Below are 16,778 nucleotides of genomic sequence, written 5' to 3'. Positions count from 1 at the left end.
TGCTTCACATTTTATAAATGTTATTGCATTTAATCTTTACGATTGCCCTTTAGCAAAGGTCCTTTTATCTCTTTTTCACAGATAAGGAAATGGGCTTAGAGGGGTTATGTTAATTTCCCAGGATCACATCAGTAAATAAACTGAAGGACTCAGGCTTTAGAGCTGGTGCAGCGCACTGGTTACTGGCCAGTGCTCCGGAGCCAGACTGCCTGCACTCAAGCCCTAATTCTGTCTGCCGCTTACTGTGTGATCTTGGACAAGCCACTTTATTTCTCTAAGCCTTGGTTACCTCCTCAGTGAAATGCAGACAATAGTAGTGTCTATCAGCTGTAGGCATTAAATGAGATAATACTTATATATTTGTAAGCTAATACAACAGGATTTCTGAGTTACGTCTGATTTTTGGATTGTCAGCAGCACCTGCTTTCTCTATGAGTGGTGAGATTCTCACCTACTTTTCCAGCTTAGAGATGAAGGCATGGGAAAAGTCCCCTCATCCTCTGCTTCAGCAGAAAGCAAAAGTGAAAACTCCCAAACCATTGAAATTTTGGGCCTCAGCAGCTCCTGCAATGCTCCACAAAGCATGAGCACACATTGGGAAGCACTCTCGTGGTTCAGGCGCAGGCAAATCAATCCATGGCTGGAGTCACATCCCAAACGTGATTCTCCCCCCCGCCCCCCCTGCCACCACATAAAACATCTTAGTTTATTAATCCTCTCATGAAAAATCCGCACAATCACCAGACAGTCACTGCAGAATCTTTACTCCTTGACAGTAAGAATTGCTACATCTTAGCCTAAGGAGGTATTTGTTGCTCATGTGGCCTGGGCTGCATACAACATTAGTAATATATTGCATTCCTCTAAGATAAATGATAAATGTTTTTTTTTTTTTCCCCACTTCCCAAAGGAGCTAATTATTTAAGTGGCCAGGAAGGTCTCATTGGCATCAGGAAGACCTTGGTTCAAGCTCCACTGCCACGAGTCACTAAGGCTTTGAACCTCATCTGTTTAATAGGATAAAGCCACCTACCAAATAGGATGGTTATAAGAATTAAATGAGATCGTGCATATATTTAAGTGCTTAGCATACTATAGCAAGAACCCATATGGTAGCTATAATTATTATGTCATTGTAGAAAGCCGTAAAGAACACAAAAGAGTAAGGGAAAAAAAAGCCACCGATAATTTCCCCTCCTAAAGGCAACCACGGTTAACTTCTGATTAGTCATCCTCTTTCTGTGTGTAGTTTGTCTTTCTATAGATCTGATATCATACCACACGCGGTCTATGCAGTCTGGGTTTGTTTTATTGTGTCTTTTTGGCCTATTATTATAACTTACACATATCCCCACGCCATCAACAGCTGAGAAGCACTTCTTTATGGCTTCTAACAATACAGCTTTTCCTGGTTATGAAGCCTTTGGGAATGAAATAGTCGTGCCTATCTTATCTTCCTGCCTCTTTGGGATCTGCCCTCCTGGCCTTGGGAATCCTCAAATCTGTCACCATCATCGCTTGGGACCACAGCAAAGAATCTCCTAAGGGCCTACAGGGGGTGGAGTGTGCAGGCCCCCCAAAACTCCAAAGGCAGCACTCTGTGGAGGCCACAACGTAAGGCAGTGCACAGAGCCTTGCTTCCACAGCCATCTGCTCAACTGCCTCTCAAGTTTTTTTCCCACACAGTCTAACAGAAGCTGCCAGGAAACCAAAAACAAAACCCCCAAATCTGCTCATGTGCCTTCAGCTTGAAGTTCAATCTCCTCCTTCCTGGATACCTTTTCTATACCTTCTTTTCAGCAAAAAAGCAAGATGTATGATTTGGCTTAAATATTAAAAAAAAAAAAAAAAAAGCCAGGATATCAGAAATAAATTTGGTTTTTAACATTTGAATTGCCAGAACTGTACTGTCCATGCTGACACAACCCTCGTTATCTGTTGACACATTACCTTGTTTTTTTCAGATAATGTAACTGTCTAATAACAGACCGTAAATATTTACTTCCAGATATAGAATTAGGGACAATCAAAAATTACATTTAAAGTAAAGATAATCACGTCTATAATATTTATTTTGGCCAACTACCTGGTTTTGGGGGAATTTTGGAACCACTGTTTGTTATTATTATTGTTCCTACCATAGTTGATATTAAATAAACAGTTTTCTTGAAGAAAAATGGCCATGTGGCTATACAGAGAAGACACTAAAATGAACTAAGAAATGGAAGATTGAGTTTTCCCTAAGACTCTGGCTCTATCAATAATGAGCTATGTGACCTTAAGGAGCCCAAATTCTCTGAGACTACCCCCCGTCTAAAACCAGGGATAATGAGCTTCACTTTGCCAGCCTTAAAGAATTTTTATTCAGAGCAAATTAAATAATGAATGTAAAAGTAATTTGTCACTTCTAAAGAGCTATACAAATGTGTGTGTGTGTGTGTGTGTGTGTGTGTGTGTGTGTGTAGCACGGGCAGTTATTTTACTATGAAATGAAAAGGCAGGAGAGAAAAGACAGTGTCAAACACATCCTAACTGCTTTTTGAATTTTTATCTGTACGGTCAACAGGCATCCAGAAATGTTAAAAACAGATCACTGTGGATAATTCCACTTTGTCCACTTTTCCTCCACACATGCATCATGCTAATTAAAGGACCGGCTGTCTCCGTGCTGTGTTAGAGGAAACTGAAGTGTTAGGACAAGACGGACTGGCATGCCATCTCAAGGAGTCTATGCCAGCTAAGGAAGGACTGAGGGAGGTTAAGGAGTTAGAGGTACAGAGGATTGGGATCGCTGAGGTTATAAGAATTTAAAACTAGAAAGAAGGTATAAACAGCTTAGAATTTAAAGGAATGTTAGGAGATGGCTTTTCCCAAAGAGGGGAGCCATTATCCAAACCCCTCGACAAGTGATTTTCTGAAGCTATTATATGCAGCTCCTCCAGAGCCTGACATTTGATTACATTTAAAATGCATCTTTTGCTTCCCTTTTTCTTCCTCCCCCATGCACCATGTGTTCTTGCCCCAACCTCCCACTTTCCCCCTCCTTTGATTTCTTTCCATTTCAAATGCTTTTGAATGTCTAGCTCCAGTTCTGCACTGGCTTCCCTAACCTCTCCTTGCCTGGTTCTCCCCGGTGCGAACCTCCTGCCGACAGCATCATGTATGCACATTCCTCTTTGGAAAAATCACACCTCATTCTTACAGAGGAGACTTGGAAAATTATTCTGAACTATATTGCTGTTTTGTTTTGTTTTTTTTTTTTTTTAATAGAAAGATAAAAGCTTTAAATTCCAGGCTGTTTCCCTATAAGGAGAGGACATGGGAGGGAGAGAAGCGATGGTAGTTCCAAACCGGCTCAGACTTGGTCATTGGTGGTGGCAGGATGCCATTCTCATTCCATCCGGGCAGGATCCGCTGGCCAGAGGCATTCAGTCAAAGCAGGTGGGGGGGGGGGGGGTGGGGTGGGGCGGGGGAAGGAATACAGGTAGGCTAACAGAGACTTGCAAAGATGGAGAGAAAGAGAAAGAGGTAAAGTAAAGCCAAGAGGGGATGGGGAAGGGCAGTAGTCCGAAACAAGGAGGGAGGGGATGGGTGGGGGGAAACAGAGCAGGGAATAAAGTAAAAGGGAGAAGGAGGGGCGGAAGAGAACAACAGAAACAAAGCAGGTGGGAGAAGACAGAAACGGTGGGGGGCAGTGGGGACAGGAGTCGAGAGAGTGGGGACAGCGCGTGGGAGCGAGCGGCCGGACCGGAGAGAAGAGAGGAGGGCGCGGGAAAGACTGCCATGCCTAGCCTCGGTCTATGTGTTTACTTCCTTACACTGTCATCGGTAGCTGCCTTATCTATTTTCACCTCTGGCAGGAGCCGCCCGCCGATGTGGGAGCCGGGGCCGCCGATGAGGGACACCACGCCGTTGCAGTCGACCGTGCTGTTGCGCTTGACGCTGCGCCGCAGGCTGGGGAAGATGCGCGACGAGCGGCTGCCCTGGCTGTAGCCGCTGTAGCCGCTGTAGCTGCTGCGGCGCTCGCGGGCCCGGATCGGGATGAAGAGCGAGTCCCGGCGGCCCTCGCTCTCCTCCACCGTGCTGTGCTCGTCGTCCGCGAACTCGTTCTCCGAGCCCGGGTCGCGGAACCGCCCGGGCCCTCGGAAACTGAAGATGCTGCTTTTGCTGTTGTGGCGGGAGAGGAACGGCGAGCCCGGGATGCTGAGCAGTGACTGCAGGGGCGGAGAGAGAGAGAGAGACACACACAAGAGACGGCGTGAGACGGGAGGCTGACCCGTACAGGCCCAGCAAGGGCGGTTTGCCTCCCCCTCCCGGCCCTACCCTTGCATTCCTGGTATGAGAACACACGTGTTTCCAGAGAGCACTTTTCTGGAGGTTGCGTTTATACCACTGCCCACACCCATAATCACTCACTTCTTGCCCCATACCCTTGAGATGCATCTGGCTTTGAGCAGGTAGCCATACACAAATTCTACTCCTATTTGGCCATGCATTACAACGATGCTTTTATCCCGTGCTCTATGTAGCTAACCACGGGGAAAGACATCGGTGTGTCTATTTCGCAGTACTATGAGCTCACCTGAAGTGTGCCTTTACTCAAGTTAGACTCCAAGCCACACGTGGCAAAAAGGAGAGAATTTAAAAGTGCTCTATCATTATCAAAAGTGCTATTCTGTCAATGAGTACATGCCCCGGAGATAAGTAGTATGCCAACAATAGTCTTGAAGTAGCTTTTGTTCAGTTGAATATTATGTATGTTTCCTTCTACTCCATTTTAAACTTAAAAGTTTATTTATTTTGAGAGAGAGAAAGAGAGAGAGACAGAATGTGAGCAGGGGAGGGGCAGAGAGAGAATCCCAAGCAGGCTCTGTGCTGGGGGGGGGGGAGTGGGGGGGCGGAGCTGGAGGGGGCAGGTGGGGATTGAGTCCATCATCTTTAAAATCATGACCTGAGCCAAAATCAAGAGTCAGATGCTTAACTGACTGACCCACCTAGGGGCTCTCCTCCTATTCCATTTTAAAGTCAACATTTTTTTTTTATCACAAGTTTAAATATTTGTAAATTATATAATTCCCAGCGCTGACATCTTGAAATGAAACTTTTATTTACCATTTACAAATTTTTCCTCATTTCTTTTTCTCCTTCATCTCATACTTCCCTTCCATATTCCCTAGAGAATTGTGTGCTAATGCATATTGATATGCTTTACCGCATTTTACTGATCACCTTTGAATACTTTTCTGCAACAAAAAATTATAAATAACTGTACTTAAAATTTGAAAATTTTCCTGTGATCCTGAGTCTCTAAGAATTTTTAAAAATTCTCCTGGATTGGGGCGCCTGGGTGGCTCAGTACATTAAACATCTGACTCTTGATTTCAGTTCAGGTCATGATCTCACAGTTGGTGAATTCGAGCCCAGAGTCCAGCTCTGCTCTGGCAGCATGGAGCCTGCTTGGGATTCTTTCTCTCTTTCCCTCTCTCTCTCTTCCCCTCCCCTCCTAGCATATACTCTCTCTCTCGAAATAAACATAAAAAAATTCTCCTGGATTGATTTTTTATTACAATTCTTATTATTAAAATTGATTGAGATATATAAATATAGGGCGCCTTGGTGGTTCAGCGGTTGAGCATCCAACTTCAGCTCAGGTCATGATCTCGCGGTCCATGGGTTTGAGTCCCATGTCGGACTCTGTGCTGACAGCTCATAAGTATACATTTTATAAGTAATTATTAAGCTTAAAAAGGGTATTTTATTAAAATGTATCTCCTAATGAGTTTTTAAAATTGGTGTTTCGGGGGTTGAAATATTTGTATTATTTATTACTAGAATCAAACATGGCTCAACATCAACCCTCCCTTCCCTTTCTAATATTAGATTTTAAGAGCTCAAAAACCTTATTCACACAAATAGTATCTGGGAACAGAAGAATTTTATTGTAGCAATGTCACTCAATTCTTTGAACTCCTTACAAATTATATTCCAAAATCACATAGTAAGCTCTTAGCAAAATTTATCCTAATCAGCTGACAGTCAAATTAGGTAGTCTTTCAACTTTATTGGAAGCAAAGAACTATAAACCAACCAACTTGCCAAATTTGTTACCTAGTTGTTAGAAATATTCCATGTCTTGTTTTCTGAGGATACCAAAAAAGGCTTAAGTTTTTATTAATAATTATATGGGTTACTCTTACAGGGGTTATTCTTTTTCTTAAAGGAACCTTATCTAACGCAAAAGAAAAAGGTGGAATAATCAAAATATCATTACTTTCAATATATCACTGCCAACATTAATTTTTCCAATATTAGTTTTTTAATAAAATAATTTTATCTTATCACATGCCTTCAAGATATTTTCATCAAAACCTTAAAGCCACAGATTTAGCTTGTTTCATTTATAAAAATACCCACTATATGATACAATTAGCAAAGCCAGTCCTTACTGTCAAACCACTTGACCAACTCAGACTTTTTTTTAATTTGAAAATTATGACCTTATTTTTCCATTTTAAAATTAAAAAAAAATTTTTTTAATGTTTATCCATTTATTTTTGAGAGAAAGAGCAAGCAGGGGAGGGGCAGAGAAAGAGGGAGACAGAATCCCAAGCAGGCTCCATGCCGTCAGCACAGAGCCCAATGCCGGGCTTGAACCCACAGACGTGAGATCATGATCTGAGCCGAAACCAAGAGCCGGACACTTAACCAACTAAGTTTCCTAGGCACCCCAGACCTTATTTTTCTTTTTATTTAAAAAAAAATTTTTTTTTTTAGCATTTATTTATTTTTGAGACAGAGAGAGACAGAGCATGAACGGGGGAGGGTCAGAGAGAGGGAGACACAGAATCTGAAACAGGATTCAGGCTCTGAGCTGTCAGCACAGAGCCCGACGCGGGGCTCGAACTCACGGACCGCGAGATCATGACCTGAGCCGAAGTCGGACGCTTAACCGACTGAGCCACCCAGGCGCCCCCTTATTTTTCCTTTTAAATAAATGTAGTAATATATATCCCAGTGACATCCATCCAATTCCTGATTTTAAAACATCTCAACAGCCCTGAGTATAAGACAGATAAATTCAGAAAGTCTTACAATGGATTTAAATTTCCTTGGTTAAAGAAAACTTAAAGACCCAAATATTTTCAATTGTCTCTTTGTTTGGCATCCCCCCTGCCCCTCAATTTTTATACCTCAGGGCAATGTTCTATGCCAAAGGCAGTGCCTTCCTATTGTACATATGATTTTGTTCTAATGAAAAACGGTAAGGTGACAGACACAGAGACAACTGCCTTTGGAAGAGTCTATTAGTCACAGCTCCCACGAGAAGGGGGCATGCCACGCCATGCCATGCCATGCAGGGCCTCCTGGGGAGGTAGCAGGGTCAGTTAGGAGGCAGAAGAGCAAGGGAAAAGCATGGTTCAGAGCCTGGATGGTGGTCTCCCTGGCAGGAACAGGTGAGGCAGAGCAGGCACATCTGAGAAGTCCAGGATTGGGCAGTTTGAATAATTTCAGTAGGCTCTGGGCTACAGGACTGGTCCTAGCTGCCCAATGCCTGGCCCTTGGAGTGATTTCGGGCAGGGGAGACACTGGTGTGGTATATCTTGGCATGTGAGCTTTAAATAAAGTTGGGGATGAGGGTTTGGATTGATCCATTTGCATATGAAAGGCACACTCCCAGGCAAGTTGTTCAGTGTCCAGGAATTAAGCCTGCACTGGGAGGGGCACTCTCTCCCCAGCTAGCAAGGCTCCTAAAATGTCAAAGCATCATAAAATACAGAAAATAAAAACCATAAGTACTACAGTAGGATCCCAAGATTGGATTGAGGGAGGGATGGGAAATATCTTTGAGCTTCCACCCACATGTTCAGTTCAGTGGAACACAGAACTCTGAGGTTCTGTGTTAGATGTTGACAAACAGTGTCTTCGGCGTATGTATCTCCTTGTAAGGCTCACTAGAGAGAAAGAAGGCCAGAACTCTTGGGCTCCTTTGTTAAATCCCATGATCACACTTAATTTCATCAATCCTCCCAGCTTTGACTCTAATTTACTTTTTCCATTTTATCTTTTACCCTTTCCCTTCACAGACCTTACCATTGAGCCATGCTGCTTTCAGGTCTTTATTTTCTATACCTCCAGCTGTGGAGATTCTCTCTACTGTCCATGGTCCAGCCCTTCACCTTCTTCCTCAACAAACTTCCTTCACCCTTCAACAGCATGGAGCCTCTCTTTCACAGTACTTGCGCTCTACTTTTTGCTACAGTTCTTTGTATATATGCTTTTAGCTCTCTCGCTCTCTCTCTTTTCAATTTTTAGAGGGAGTGCGCATGCAAATGGGGGAAGGGCAGAGGGAGAGAGGGAGAGAATCTTAAGCAGGCTCCATGCTCAGCACGGAGCCCAATGCGGGGCTCAATCCCGTGACCCTGGGTTCACAACCTGAGCCGACATCAAAAGTCGGACACTCCACCGACTGGGCCAACCAGGCGCCCCTAGCTCTCCTTTTTGACGAACTACAAGCTCTTCAGAGGGTCACACTGCCTGATTCATCTTTTCTTGGTGTGCTTTGTACATCGTAGGTGCAGTGCTTAATTTAATGAACAGGTACTTGGGTTTTATACTGTAAATTAGCCACCCACACCTTAGCATTATCCCACACCTGCACTGGGTCACTGCTTTGCTTCTCATAGCAAGCTTCCCTGGACTAAATCTGTGATTTTGCTCACACTACACGGTACATTAGGTCTCCACATTAGGAAAGAGGTTTCATTTCTTCGACGAATGATCATTAAATACCTATTGTGTACTAAGTGATGTGAATACAGTTGTAAAGAAGACATATAGCATGGTCCCTGTCCTCTCAAACCTTGCAGCCTAGTAGGAAATATATACTACAGGAGATCTATTCTTAACCGGTAGGAAAGTGATAAGATAATGATCAATTTAGTGACCTACAAACACATAGAAATCAGGATCCTGAGACAGTACACACTAAAAGAAAATAATTTATGTCTTACTGTTTAGTTCCCTGTTCCATTCTTGGCAAAAGAGCTGATGGTAATAAATGTGGAAGGGGAGAAGAGAACCCAATATTCAATCCTGCTCCAGCCCATTCTCTAAGGAGATACATCCTGAGGGTAGCCAGCCCAGCCTGTCACCGGTCTCAGTTTCCCTGGGCTAGAGGGTTGCAGTGATGACCCAGGACTCTTGGCTCTATTAACTCCCGGGATCCAGGCTACTTTATGAAATGGGTGGGCCTTACCTTCCTTCTGTTTTCAAAATCTTTCTTGTCCACCAACCAGGAGCTTCACACATCACAGCTCACTAGAAATACTACCTTAGGTCTAGGTGTTTGCTCGGCAGAACGGCTATGGGGTGTTCTCGATTTGAGGAGGTGGCCCTCATATTCCATGGAAAAACTGAGGATTTTAGGGTATCCATGCCAGCTGTCTGTTGGGACCAGGCTTAACAATGACTGGGATCCTTAGGATGTGATAAGTTACTGATTTAAATGTTCTATGTCCATGCCATATTTCACTTTTTCCAGAACTGGACCCACAAAAGTATGGCCAACTCATCTTTGACAAAGTAGGAAAGACTATCCAATGGAAAAAAGACAGTCTCTCTAACAAACGGTGCTGGGAGAACTGGACAGCAACATGCAGAAGGATGAAACTAGACCACTTTCTTACACCATTCACCAAAATAAACTCAAAATGGATAAAGGACCTGAATGTGAGACAGGAAACCATCAAAACCCTAGAGGAGAAAGCAGTGAAAAACAGCTCGTTCTTAAAGTGTGGTCTAGGGACTCCTGGGGGTCCTGTGACCCTCTTAAGGGGGATCAAGAGGTCAAAACTATTTCATAACAATACTAAGATCATATCTTCATCACTTTCATTTTCTCACAAGTATAGAGTGGACTCTGGAAGCATGACAGTTTCACAGTATTTAGACTTTTCTTATGAGCTGTTAGTGATAGTAATGTATGTGATTTTTTTTTTTTAACGTTTATTTATTTTTGAGACAGAGAGAGACAGAGCATGAATGGGGGGAGGGTCAGAGAGAGAGGGAGACACAGAATCGGAAGCAGGCTCCAGGCTCCGAGCTGTCAGCACAGGGCCCGACACGGGGCTCGAACTCGTGAACCACGAGATCATGACCTGAACCGAAGTCGGACACTTAACCGACTGAGCCACCCAGGCGCCCCTGTATGTGATTTTTAAAACTTGTGTGTGGCAGTACTTGGAAGATGTGTATAACTCAATGAACAGATATTCCCTAAGTGATCAATGCATGATGCTACTAATCACTCATGAGTTAATGATCTATGGTGATAAATACAGCAAAGGATTTTAATGTAACAGACTTACAGTTTCAAATTCTATACTGCAACTAATTACTGAAAAAACAATAATTGCGCTGAGTTTTGGAATAGCATTAAAGATGAATATTCATAATTATCTGAAAAGGCTTTTAAATTTTCCACCCTTTTTTTTGTCATTTTTAAAAAATGTTTATCTTTGAGAGAGTGAGTGAGAAGGGGAAGGACAGAGAGAGAGGGGCACAGAGGGCCCGAAGCAGACTCCAGGCTCCGTGCTGACAACAGAGAGACCAACATGGGGCTCGAACCTATGAACTGTGAGATCATAACCTGAGCTGAAGTCAGACGCTTAACTGACTGAACTACGCTGGCACCCCTATTCCTTTTTTTTTCTTTTTTTCTTTTTTGTTTAATTTTTTTTAACATTTATTTATTATTGAGAGACAGAGAGAGAGCATGAGCATGGGAGGGGCAGAGAGAGGGGAGACACAGAATCTGAAGGAGGTTCCAGGCTCTGAGCTATCAGCACAGAGCCTGACGCGGGGCTAGAACTCACAGACAGTGAGATCCTGACCTGAGCCGAAGTCAGACACTCAACCGACTGAGCCACCCAGGTGCCCCATCCATCCCTTTTCTAATTACATCCGTATGAAACTAGATTTCCTTCAAATATGTCAACCCCCCAGATTTTTTTAACATATCCTTTTTTTTAATGTTTATGTATTTCTGAGAGAGAGAGAGAGAGAGAGAGAGAGAGAGAGAGAGAGGTGTGTGTGTGTGTGTGTGTGTGTGTGTGTGTGTGTGAGTGGGGGAGGGGCAAAGAAAGGGAGACACACAATCAGAAGCAGGCTCCAGGCTCCAAACTGTCAGCACAGAGCCTGACAGGGAGCTCAAACCCATGAACTGTGAGATCATGACCTGAGCTGAAGTTGGATGTGCAACCCATTGAGCCACTCAGGCGCCCCTATTTTTTTTTTAAGTAATCTCTACACCCAGTGTAGGACTGGAATTCACAACCCCAAGATCAAGAGTCACATGCTCTATCAATTGAGCCAGCCAGGCGCCCCTATCATTATTTTTTTATTTATTATTATTTTTTTTAAATGTTTATTTATTTCTGAGAGAGAGAGTGAGACAAAGCGTGAGTGGGGGAGGGCCAGAGAGAGGGAGACACAGAATCGGAAGCAGGCTCCAGGCTCCGAGCTGTCAGCACAGAGCCCGACGCGGGGCTCGAACTCACGGACTGCGAGATCATGACCTCAGCCGAAGTCGGATGCCCAACCGACTGAGCCACCCAGGCGCCCCCCTATCATTATTATTTTTAGGTAAATCAGTAAATAAACATGCTTAATATTTTTAAAGTTCTTAATTTAATAGTAATTATTAAATTACATATTGTAGGTATTTAATTATTAAATTTCTTAATTTCTAATATAGATTAAAAGCACACTTAAAAAAAGCACTTTGAGGTCTTCAATTTTTAAGAATATTAAGGGAGCCTAGGGGCAGCTGGGTGGCTCAGTCAGTTAAGCATCCAACTCTTGATTTCAGCTCAGGTCAATCACTTCTCAACCTTTTGGCTAAGATCAAGTGTAGCTCAGGTCAAGATCCTGGGGTCTAAGATTGAGCCAGGTATGGGGTTCCACACTGGGCATAGAGCCTGCTTAGGATTTTATTCTCTCCCTCTCCCTCTATCCCTCACTCTTTCTCTCTCTCTCTCTCTAAAAAAAAAAAAAAAAAAAAAAAAAAAAAAAGAATATCAAGGGGTCTTAAGACCAAAAAGCTTGAGGAATACTGTAATAGAAAAATTAAAACACTGTGCATAATTGAACTCAACTTAATATTTATAAACTGTCCTAAGCCATAAAACCAGAGCAGTAATTTTATAGAAAAATGAGTAGGAGATTGGGTGGGCAGATGTCTTAAGGGCTCTCTACAGATCTGGCAACACAGGAAACTGAACTGAAGCCATGTTCACTGGTGAGCCAACAGAAGAGATGACCATGGATGTGTGGAGGTGAGTGGGGAGGGAGTGGCTGCACACAGTCATGTACAGGAATACAAGCTCTGTGGTCCAAAGGACCTGGTTCAAATCTTGACTGAAACACCTACTAGCCATATAACCTTAGATAAGTTAACGACTCTAGGCCTCAGTTTTAGTCTTTCTTCCAGATAAAATCAGAGAAACCGCAGAAGAGTCCTGGGACAAAGAATATTACTTCCATGTAGGGTTTCTAAGCAAGTCTTGGCAGACAGCCACGGCCTCTAGGAATCTACAATTTTTTTTCAGATGGGGAAATTAGAGGAAGTGAACATTTTCATGCAAAGCAGGACATTTCAGAAGCCCAGTTTTATTTTTTGAGCTAGGGAGCAATCAGTGCAACTCTGCTAAAGCCAATAGATTAATCAGAGACCATTCAATAACAGCACTAAGGTATTCATTAACCAGCTCAGTGATGGCTCTCAAGACAAGGGTTGGATTACAATGAAGCTGCAATCATACTTTTCCCCAAAAGAGGCAGAACTAGGAGAAAGGTGAGGTGAAGGTGAGACAGAGATGGCTCTAGGCCACAAAGAAGTCCCAGAAGGGGTGAAATCAGATTTATAAAAGTCCCCCATTCATCTGTCCAACAAATATCTGAACACTAGCCATATTAAGAGAGGAAAGAATAGTAGGAGTAAAAAGCAACACATAAAGAGATACGTAGGAAACATAATGGAAAGATGAAATGGTAATCCCCACTGAGGTGTGGAGTCGGGGAGGGTTGGAAAGGTTTTTTGAGAGAAGGATGTGAAGAGGAAGTATGATGTGGACACTGAGAGCAAGAAAAATAGAGCATCTTAGAGAGGGGGTTCCTGGAGCAAATCTGAGGGTAGGAAACAAACCTCGTAGATGAGAAGCATCTAGTAGTTCATTCTGGCCTAAGTGCAGGGCGGCTGACAGGGCACAGTGACTGGGATTGAAAAGGCCAGGAGCGGGGAGCACTGTAATTTCCAACTAGGGGCTGGCACTTGGTTGGTAAATAGATTGAATCTGTTTAGGGTAATTTCCTCTCCTATTCTTTGTAATAACTATTCTACACTGTCAATATTTTCTTTAAACACCCCTCTCATTTCTTTAAACTCAACCTCTTGGGGCGCCTGGGTGGCTCAATTGGTTAAGCATCTGACTCTTGATCTCGGCTCAGGTCATGATCTCCTGGGTCCAGGTCATGATCTCACGGTTCACAGGTTCGTGCCCCAAGTCGGGTTCCGTGCTGAGAGTGCCCCTCTCTCTGCCCCTCCCCTGTTTGTGTGCATACTCTCTCTTGAAAATAAATAAACTTTAAACTCAACCTCTCATTCCCTTCAATAGGACTTTGAATTTCCTACATTACTGCAAACTACAGACATTCCAGTGTCATCTTCCTCAACTTCCTACTCCCTATCTACAAACTTATCCACACCCGCATGTCCTGACATTTTCGGGTAAAAGGTAGCCCCTTCCTGTTAGAGACTCTATCTAGTTTCACATCTTCCAAGACTGTGCTCCAGTTTCTTTTCTATTCGACTCCATTTTCGACCTCTACTTCCCCTTCTTCTGGGCTCCCCCACTGCAGATTATAAAAAATACTTACCTTCCACCCATATCTTTCAAGAAGCTTTTATGAGATGTCTACACTCATCGTCTCCAGTTCTCACTTAATATGGCATCCATCCTTACCCTGGACTGAAGTGTGTCTTTAAAGTGCTCAGTGACTTATATTGCCAAATCCAGTGCTTATTTCCAATTCTGATCTCATGAAGCATTTCTGTTAACTTTCAATCCATTGACCACTCGCCTGCTTTCTCCAATCTTTGTGCTCTCCTGGTTTCACTGAACTGGTTCTCTCAGCACCTCTCATGACTGTTCATTTGTTTTTCTTCATGAGCTCCATCTGCGATGCCCATGAACATCAGAGATGGAGCCCCTAGGCCACTGTTCCTTCACCTGACACAACCTCTTTGAGTACCTCATCAAGTCTCAAGGTTCCAGTCACCAGGTCTCGGCTCAGGAACTCTTCCCAAAGACGTCATTTGATTATCTGTGTGTCTAAAAGACCTCTCTACTTGGTTATAGGGTGTCCAAACTGGAACATACTTTTCTTCCCCACCTGGAATGTCCTTTCTTCTGCCCTATTACTCCCTCATCAATACACACACACACACACACACACACACACACACACACACACACACATTACCTAATTCCTGTTTATCCTTTATTAACCTTCCCGAGAAAGTCTTTGCCAAACCTCCAGGTTGCGGTACATCCCATGACCTCTAAAACATTCCAGCCTATTTCAATTACGGAACAACATGGAACCATCCATGGTATTATAGAAATAAGTTTTGGTGGCCACTCCACTACACTGTTAAGTTCCTTAGGAGAGGGACAGTGTTTTAATCACCATGAATCTCTGGGAGTCAGCATAATCCCTGATGCATGGTAGGCACTCCATAACTTCTTGGTGGTGAATGAGAGCTCTGTTTTAGGAAGTGCTCTGTTGACAGTATATACAACATAAAGGAGAGGGAGAATGATCAGAGGAAACAAACCCGCAGTGGATATAACTGAGGTAGAACAGACTAATACACGTGAACTAAGATACAGTTAATAGGATGGGAAGTGGGGGATGGACACGAGAGATTCTGCTGTGATCAAGTGAATAGGACTGGCAGAGGCTGAACTGGGAGGGGAGAGGTGTTAGGGAGAGGCACAATGGTCACCTCTCGGAAACAAGCAAAGACACAGGGTACGCTGCCAGAAGACCAGTAACTGTCATCTATTTCATACCGGACTAACTTTCTAGCATTTCCTTAAAATTGGGAATTTAATGGCCTCAGGATTGGATTTTGGTGGTGTTCTTCGAAATCCAAAAATAGGTGTTATGTGGTGATATTTATAGTAATAGAATGCTCAGTAATTACCCGTAAGTCCTCTCCTCTCTCTTTCTCTTAGTTTCCCCATTTATCAAAGTTGGGTACAACTGGAGGCTTTTAACCTACCATAGGCTAATTTATCAGCATGACATTATATATCTAGAGTAATTAATTACTAGAATTTGCCACACTTAAATAAGGTGACCTAGAGTTTCAGGACTCTTTTTTTCTTTAACCTACAATTACATGCAATTCTTAAACAGAGATATTTGAAAGCTAAATTCTGATGTTCCAACGTTTAAGGAGAGGGGTAGAATGGAAGGCCTACTGGTGTGAAAGGGACTTTACGGCTGCAGTAAGGCTGTCAGAGGTGATCACACAGTCCTAGGGCTGGCCCAGAGCAGAGAGGGGAGGGCAGGACTGGAGCAGAGGACAACCCTAACACGCCCACAATGCTCCCTCTAGAGGATAGTACGGACCATGGAGAGACAGGCCTGAGGACACAGGGGAGGGGCTGGAAAATGTAGAGCAAAAGGGGGGAATGTGAGAATCAAGTGAGATTAGGAAAAGGAGATTCCTTAGGCTTATTTGACCCAGTGCAAATAGTTTACCTGATTCATGATGGAAAACTTCCTTCCTATTCTGTTGTCTGGAAGCCGAAAGCCCTTCCTCCTCATCCCGTCTTCCGACTCTGACTTAAAGACCTTTTCAGGATCCCCTTTTTCCTCTCCTTCGGAGAGCTCCTTCTGCTTCCTCTTCTTTCTCCTGTTACGTCTTTCTTTGGCGCTCTTGGAGCTGAGTTTGGATACTTCAGAGGAGCTCCGAGGAGAGCCTACCCCTTCTTCACCTTCTTCCTCTATGGCATCTTCTGAGACCGTGCCGGCGGAGGTGGCCATCGCTGCTGCCTGGAGGGGGGAGCCACAGTGACAGGCCAGTCAGAAGCAGTTAACTGGAGCTGCAAGGAGCCAAGCAATCAGGGCAGTTCATTTCCTTTCCCACGGATAGGGGAAGCAGGGAAAAAGGAGGAGGGCGAACCAGCCTGGAGAGGAGACTGCGGCCAGGACTTGGCTATCTCCATTTTCTGGTTGATCTGTATTGTGGCACCCAGCCACACACACTGTGGCACACACTGTGTAATCAGAGCAGAACCCAGGGGGAAGAACTCAGGGATTTATTCTCTGAAGTATCTCTGACAAGAACGTGGCCGCCTTCTTGGTACCAAAAGATTTCTTCTGGACAACTCTGAAAATGAATGCTAAGAAACCAAATTATACACATTATGGGCCCAACGGTGTAAAAACGCATGTATGTTTGGACAAGAATCAGAAAGCAAAGCGTTAGGGTGGTGGGATCACTGGACTGGTTTTCAAATTTTATTTTACTCTTTTTTTTTTTTTTTAAACTTTTTTTTTTTTTAAACTTTTTTTTTTTAATTTTTTTAACGTTTATTTATTTTTGAGACAGAGAGAGACAGAGCATGAACGGGGGAGGGTCAGAGAGAGAGGAAGACACAGAATCTGAAACAGGCTCCAGGCTCTGGGCTGTCAACACAGAGCCC

The 16,778-nt window shown here is 43.6% G+C and overlaps 1 protein-coding gene across 2 annotated transcripts in view; it reads right to left on the bottom strand.

Annotated features, from left to right (window-relative positions):
* The window catches only part of SCN8A (sodium voltage-gated channel alpha subunit 8), a 119,023-nt gene that overhangs the window by 54,889 nt on the left and 47,356 nt on the right, over positions 1–16,778 (bottom strand). The window contains exons 10-11 of one of the 2 annotated variants that reach the window (XM_042992326.1): positions 15,832–16,125; positions 3,852–4,214 (exon numbers count right to left, since the gene is read on the bottom strand). In XM_042992326.1, coding sequence (XP_042848260.1) covers positions 3,852–4,214; positions 15,832–16,125 — 657 coding nt within the window. Of the gene's footprint in view, positions 1–3,818; positions 4,215–15,831; positions 16,126–16,778 lie in introns of both variants that reach the window. The other variant, XM_042992327.1, reaches the window with a different exon arrangement.

Source organism: Panthera tigris, chromosome B4 (assembly GCF_018350195.1).
Source record: "Panthera tigris isolate Pti1 chromosome B4, P.tigris_Pti1_mat1.1, whole genome shotgun sequence".
NCBI classification, from domain to species: Eukaryota; Metazoa; Chordata; class Mammalia; order Carnivora; family Felidae; genus Panthera; species Panthera tigris.
The sequence above is the reverse complement of the archived record's forward strand: the minus strand, read 5'-3'. Positions and strand labels throughout refer to the sequence as shown.